This window comes from Solanum lycopersicum, chromosome 9 (genome assembly GCF_036512215.1).
Source record: "Solanum lycopersicum chromosome 9, SLM_r2.1".
Classification (NCBI taxonomy): domain Eukaryota; kingdom Viridiplantae; phylum Streptophyta; class Magnoliopsida; order Solanales; family Solanaceae; genus Solanum; species Solanum lycopersicum.
The window spans coordinates 60608142-60615582 of NC_090808.1; the positions used below are offsets into that span (position 1 = coordinate 60608142).

Consider the following 7441-nt stretch of genomic DNA (forward strand, 5'->3'; position numbering starts at 1 on the left):
TATTTTAAAAAAACACTTTATCATATGCTTAGAAGTTTAACCAAAATAAGTCGTAGTTCAAAAATATAAATAAAATTTAATGATAAATATAAAGAATTGTGTATGTATTAAGCATATTCTTTAAAAATAAAAGTTCATTGGACAAAATATAATCTTAAATATGAAATTAGTAAATTTATCTAATATTATCAATATATCATTTTAAAAAAAAAATTTGAACTTCATATTACATGGTCAAAGGCCACATTCAAATGAAAGTTGAAAAATGACCTTTAATAAATTACAAAACGTACAAGTACCATATTAAAGACCAAAATGGCAATTTAATTCAGCTTTTTTTTTTTTTTTACAGTATAGTTTATATTTGCATTCCCAATAAGCTCTGTAGCTGTTACCCAACGGACTACAAATTACTAAAATTGAAAAAAAAAAAGAAGGGAAAGTAGATTGCCAAAAAGGAAAACAACACTTTCCCTTTTACCAAACGGCACAAAAGAAAAGTGAAAGACTGAATTTTTCTTCAGAAAATCTCACGCCTTAGCAGTCTTTATCTCAGTTTTGTGTAATTGAAGCTCAAAACAGTAAGTGGGGTTGTCTTGATTTTTTCTTTTTTTGATTTGGGAGTTATTATTTCTGCTGATCTGTTTATATTTCAAGAACAAGGTAAGTGTTTTTAGGTATTTGATATCTGGGGAGATTTGGTTGATTTACTGTGGTTTTGGGTGTGTTGTGTTTGTTGATCTTACGTAATCTTTTTTTGGGTCTTTAGTCTTTTTTGGTTCCTTTTTGGGTTATGTATATTGCTGAATCTGACTTTTTTTAGGGGGAAAAGGTCAATGGAGTTTAAGGTTTTATCTGTTTATCATTCTTGATCTTAAAAAAGAAATCTTTTTTATGATTCTGGTTGAGAAAATATTAAGATTTTGTGGGTTTTGATGTGGCTATTCTAGGTTAATCTGTAAATTAGTTCTTCCCTGATAGGGGATTTTGTGTTATCAGTTTTGAACTGTGATTTTCATCTTAACAAAATCAGGTCCTTACCCGGACCTCGTACATAGCTTTAGTGCTTATTTTTTGATCTCAACAAGTTCAGAGTCTTGTGATTCTGAGTGTGAGAGAGCTGTTGTATTATTTTGGTTTGCTGTTTAAGTTTTGGATTGTCGGGTAGAACCCTTGTGGCTACTGTGGAGATCTGGGACTTGCTTAATCTGTTATGTCCCATGAGAACTTTTTTCCCTTCAGAGTCTTGTAAAGAAACACATCTGAAATCAATTAATCCTCAGTCATGGCTCCAAGTTGAAAGAGGGAAGCTTGCCAAAATTTCATCTGAATCTGCTTCTTCTATGTAAGTAAGCTGATCTTTTGCAATATTTCTTTTCTGCTAACCCCACATATGATTATTCTATTCGTTTTGTTGATACTTGGAAACAACTTTTGTTGGTGCTTGTAGAGATTCTTTGATCAAGGTCCCAGAACCACCAATTCTTCCATTCTTTAAACCTGTTGATTATGTTCAAGTTTTAGCAAAAATCCATGAAGAGCTTGAATCATGTTCCCCACAAGAGAGATCAAATCTCTATTTGCTGCAGTTTCAGGTCTTTAAGGGCCTCGGAGAAGTTAAATTAATGAGGAGAAGCCTTCGCGCAGCTTGGTCGAAAGCAAGTACAGTTTATGAAAAACTTGTATTTGGGGCGTGGTTGAAATACGAGAAGCAAGATGAAGAGCTCATCTCTGACTTGCTTTCTAGTTGTGGCAAGTGCGCAAAGGAGTTTGGAGCAATAGACATAGCATCTGAAATGCCTGCCTATAAGAAATTAAGTTCTCATGGAGTCATCACCACAAATGAGGATTCTTGTCCAAGAACTGTTTCTTTTAGAATTGCGGATGAGAAAATAGCATGTGACAGGCAGAAAATTGCCAGCCTTTCAGCTCCATTTCATACCATGCTCAATGGCTGTTTCACAGAATCATTTTGTGAGGAAATAGATTTGTCTGAAAACAATATTTCACCCCTGGCAATGAGATTGATCAATGAATTCAGCTCAACCGGTTTATTGAATGAAGTGTCCCCTGATCTGCTGTTGGAAATATTGGTATTTGCCAATAAGTTTTGTTGTGAAAGCCTCAAGGATGCTTGTGACCGAAAGCTCGCGTCTTTAATTTCATGTCGACAAGATGCTCTAGAACTCCTTGAATGTGCCCTTGAAGAGAACTCCCCTGTCCTTGCTGCGTCATGTTTGCAAGTATTTTTACGTGAACTCCCAGATTCTCTGAAAGACAGTCAAGTAGTTGAACTGTTAAGCAATACTACCAGGCAACAAAGGTCAATTATGATAGGTCCTGCCTCATTTTCACTCTATTGTTTGTTAAGTGAAGTTTCGATGAACCTTGATCCTAGATCAGATGAATCTGTTCGTTTTTTGAGAACACTGGTAGATTCAGCTGAAACCAGCCAACAGAAAATGGTCGCATATCATCGGTTAGGATGCGTTAAATTTCTTAGGGAAGAGCTTGATGAAGCTGAGCAACTGTTTGAGGCTGCTTTTAATTTGGGTCACACTTATTCAGTTATTGGTTTGGCTAGATTAGGTCAAATAAGGGGTCATAAACGCTGGGCATATGAGAAGCTCGGTTCTGTTATTTCTTCCTCAATTCCTCTTGGATGGATGTACCAAGAGAGCTCGCTATATTGTGAAGGAGAAAAGAGGTGGGATGACCTTGAAAAAGCAACTGAGCTTGATCCTACACTGACATACCCCTATATGTATCGAGCTGCATCCTTGATGAGGAAGCAAAATGCTCAAGCTGCTCTTTCAGAAATAAACAGAATCCTTGGATTCAAACTGGCATTGGAGTGCTTGGAACTCCGCTTTTGTTTTTACCTTGCTCTAGAGGATTACCAATTAGCAATATGTGATATACAGGCAATCCTCACACTTTGCCCAGATTATCGCGTGTTTGAAGGACGAGTTGCAGCATCGCAACTCCGTACTCTGCTGCGCGAGCATGTAGAGAATTGGACAGAAGCTGATTGTTGGCTGCAGTTGTATGATAGATGGTCGTCAGTTGATGATATTGGATCTCTTTCAGTAATATACCAGATGCTCGAGTCTGATGCAGCAAAAGGTGTTCTTTACTTCAGACAGTCCCTGCTTCTCCTCCGGTAATTCCACTTTTTGCTTATTTGACTTGTAAAGTGCTTCACATTTTCCAGAAAGATGATTGGTCATAATGGCTGTTCACCAGTATCTTTTCAGATTGTGAAACATGTTCTTTACTTCTTGTTGTGAAACTCATATTTTCGAGCTGTGAGATGGTTTTCTGATGTACTCGTTCATACCTACAATTTCTTGGATCCATATGTACTCTGCTAAGACAACAAAATATTTTTCCTGTATGGTATTGGACCTCCGGGCTGCGTTAATGCTATATCTCATTTCATCTCCAAAAAGTGCAGCTTGTCTCTGCTTTGTTTGTGTGTTGTCTGTTTCTTCCTAGAAGGCCGCAAAGTGGCCAGTGGTGGGTACAAGAAATGATGTATCCTGCTGTTGTAATTTTTGTCTTGATGATGGATAAATCCATTTGGGTCACCCCTAGTGCTTCCTTTGAAACTCGGGAAAAGTGGGCTCACTCCTCTATGCTTCTCCACTTAAATACTAGGCTTAGTTCGCATGATATTGGTTTCATACCCAGCTGTTGTTGTAATTTAAATATATAAATGATTCCCTACTCCCCATAAGGAATTGTACTACTTCTATTTATAGTGTCAACTAATGATTTTTTTTCAAATATTTTTCACACTTTTAACTTAAGAAACTATAAATTAGAGTATTGAATTTAGTTGCAGAACATTTAAATTAACAGAAAGAATCCGATAGCTGGGAGTATGACTTGCTTAGTGCATGGCTGCTTGTTGTGATTGGTTGTACACTCTCTTTGTCTGAGGTCTTGGCGTGGTTTTAAATTCACACCAAAAATAGATGCGTTGACCTTTGTACTTGAAACCCCATCGTTCTGGGATGGAGAAAGTCTACTTCTTTTTTGGTTTCCTTTCTAGGTTCTTCTATTTAGTATTTGGAATTTGTTTTTCTTTTGGCCTGAAGTGGAGGAGAGAGGGCAGGGATTGTCGCTCTTTAAGCATCACAAAACTTTATTTGAATGAGACCCTGCTGTGCAGCTATGTCTGAAATGAAGTTAAAGTCTTGTTTGACTAGGTGCAGGTTGGAACATATGTGAAACTATAGAGTACCTTTTTTGATAAAGCAAAAATATGGAGTATTTTAAAGAAGAACTGAACTATCAACAAACTGGAGTACAAGGTGAAATTTAAGAAGTTCGATAGTTTTTATAAATAGAAGTGATCTCATGTAATTTCGAAGTAAAAAGGGTATGCGAGAGATGAGGGTGAAAATACCCTTTAATTCCATTTTCTCCCCTAACAATTTTGGGAAAGATGATTTAGTCCTGTGGATAATTGCCGCGTCCACTGGCTACTTCCATAGTAAGTAGCAGAGTAATAGATCCAATTTATCCTGAGTGTTTCCAGGGGTAAATATACTATGCTCATACCTGACAATTATTAATGTCTAGCATCTACTTTAGATACACTTGATAATATCAGAACTTCTAGATTACTGAAATCAGTAGCTTCAACTCCTTACAAAATTTAGTTGGCCTCTATAAGGTTGATTGCGAACTCCAGTATATTTCGAATACTGTGACATTCATTCATTTGCTTTAACCTTATGTTCCTAAGATCGCGCTCATGCCATCATGCTGTCAAGCTATAGAACTTAAGGGAGTTCCCTAGTCTTTTTAAGATGACTTATGTTCAGATGATTTGAAGGTATTGCCTAATAGTTATTACCTTGTGATAAAGCTTTTCTTCACCTCTGCGATGTTTTGGACTTCCTCCCCGTCTTGCTCTAAGTGAAGATTGGCTCTACTTTGTTCTCTTCTTAGACGAGTCTTTATATGCCAATATTCCACGCTCCATAAGTAGAAATAGTGAATTGAATGACAATTCACACGCTTTCGTGCTTTTTCAGATTGAATTGTCCAGATGCAGCCATGAGGAGTTTACAGTTGGCTCGCCAGCATTCATCTAGTGAACATGAACGTCTGGTTTATGAGGGATGGATCTTATATGATACTGGACACTGTGAAGAAGGTCTACAGAAAGCAGAAGAGTCCATTAGCATCAAGAGATCTTTTGAAGCATTCTTCCTGAAAGCGTATGCTTTAGCTGACTCTAGCCTTGATGCATCTTGTTCATCAACTGTCATATCACTTCTTGAGGATGCCTTGCGATGCCCTTCAGATAGGCTTCGCAAAGGTCAGGTATGTCACTCTTTATCCAGAATCTCCACACCATTCAAAAATGAATTTCTATGTAGCCATGCTAAATTTGTAGATTGAATGTAGCAACTAAACTGTATTCATACGGTGCTAACAAGGAATAGTGGTGCTTGATTTTCCTTTTTGATAAGGTAAAGTTTATCACAAAGGTACCTAGATGGTTGAAATTATGGCAAAAAAATATACATTTGGTAATACAGCAGCAACAAGTCACGGTTGAAAGTTCACTATACCATGCACTCAAATATTTCTCACATGCTTAGCTTAGCTAGCATAATTGTTACCGCAGTACGGGAAAATTTAGACAGTATCATGGAAAGAGGACAAAAATGTCTCCCTTCTAACAGTGGGTCTTATGTTTTTCTAATTTCATGTTAAGTTGCTATTACAAAAAAAAGTCCGAATCTGTGACACCTTGATTGAACTTTGGTAGGCCCTGAACAATCTTGGCAGTGTGTATGTCGACTGCGGTAAATTGGATGCTGCAGCTGATTGCTACATTAATGCCCTTAAAATCCGGCATACCCGGGCTCACCAAGGTCTTGCTCGTGTACATTTCTTGAGAAATGATAAGGTGGCTGCTTATGATGAAATGACCAAACTGATTGAGAAGGCCAAGAATAATGCATCTGCCTACGAGAAGAGATCAGAATACTGTGACCGTGACCGCACAAAGGCTGACCTAGAGATGGTCACTCGTCTAGATCCTCTTAGAGTTTACCCTTACAGATATCGAGCTGCAGGTAATAGTTCTTTCTTTTTCCATCCATTCTTCAGTTTTTAGTTTTATTCGTCTTGATCTGGAGATGAAAAATTCATGAACATTCTACATTCATTCACGTATTATCAAGTTAGATTTGCATATATATACTAAGATCTATATACAGCTTCTAGTAATAATAAATACAGTATCAAATTACACATTGGAACTCAAATTCCTTGTATGGTTTTAATTTTGTTGATAACATAACAAATAGTAAATCAAGATGGCCTTCCCCTCTCTATCTTTCCGCAGTTAGTAAGCACAGTATCTCCGGCAATTGCAAATAGCTTAGCTTCTTTGACAACATGGTTATATAGTAGCTGTTTTTCATTAGGATCTTTTGCAGTATGAGTGTAGTCTTTAACTGATTACAGTAGGTTATCTGCATAGAATCTTTTGATAAACGATTGTTAATTGGTGATAGTTCTGATGGACAACCACAAGGACAAGGAAGCCATTGAAGAACTTTCGAGGGCCATTGCATTTAAAGCCGATCTTCATCTTTTACACCTGCGAGCTGCTTTTCATGAGCATATAGGTGATGTTATGGGTGCATTGCGAGATTGTCGAGCTGCTCTCTCTGTCGACCCAAAACATCAAGAAATGTTGGAACTTCATAGTCGTGTGAACAGTCAAGAACCTTGAAAGAAATGACTAATGAGCAACAAGACAATATATGCAAGGACAATAGGAGGGGGAAACTTGTGTCTCTTATTTGAGGACACAAAAGTGTAAAATTAATTGAGAAAGACTTTTCTCCCTTTTTCCTTTTTTCTACCTCCATTGGATGCCACAAGCATCTCCTTGTTTATCTTAGTTCCAAAATTTTGTAATATGCTCCAAAATTCTGTTAATATTATTTATATTAATGAAAATCTTTATTCTCTCTAGAATTATTTGTTAACTAGTTTCTAGGTACGTGTGTTTGCACGTGTGTCATGTGTTAATTAGCAGTATTGAGTAACTAAATTTTGAAAGAGAAGTATAATTGTTTGTACTTATATACAATCAATTGAATTGGTCTATATATGTGATATTTTTTATACAGTTCTAATATATCTTATACTTAATACAACATATCCTTTTTTTTTTAAATAAATATTTCCACAACAAATAGTTTCTATGTGACATAGTAGTAAGTTGATTACGTTTGCAAGTGTTTTCAATATCTTACAGTTTGTATTCTGAGTAAGAAATTGTAACCTTGTTTTTACAGACACATGCATATCAAGAAGTTGTTGCTGAATAAAAATCGTATTTCATGTTGTACAAATACTGATCACCGTATGTTTCCTTAAGGCGGATAATTTATTATTGTCA

At 36.5% G+C, this 7441-nt stretch overlaps 1 protein-coding gene across 1 annotated transcript; it reads left to right on the plus strand.

Annotated features, from left to right (window-relative positions):
* The first annotated feature begins 459 nt into the window (after positions 1 to 459).
* Positions 460 to 7011, plus strand: EOL1 (ethylene-overproducer1-like protein). The gene is made up of 5 exons (NM_001247246.2): positions 460 to 1345; positions 1451 to 3163; positions 5049 to 5340; positions 5792 to 6101; positions 6546 to 7011. The coding sequence occupies exons 1-5, from the start codon at positions 1221 to 1223 to the stop codon at positions 6764 to 6766; spliced, it is 2661 nt and encodes an 886-aa protein (NP_001234175.2). The 5' UTR covers positions 460 to 1220; the 3' UTR covers positions 6767 to 7011.
* The last annotated feature ends 430 nt before the right edge of the window (positions 7012 to 7441 follow it).

Bases quoted from the DNA above. Each gene is read 5' to 3' on its own strand.
- EOL1 (NM_001247246.2), top strand. From the start codon at position 1,221: ATGAGAACTTTTTTCCCTTCAGAGTCTTGTAAAGAAACACATCTGAAA. The intron at 1,346-1,450 runs GTAAGTAAGCTG...TGGTGCTTGTAG, and splicing joins TCTGAATCTGCTTCTTCTAT to AGATTCTTTGATCAAGGTCC. The intron at 6,102-6,545 runs GTAATAGTTCTT...AATTGGTGATAG, and splicing joins TTACAGATATCGAGCTGCAG to TTCTGATGGACAACCACAAG.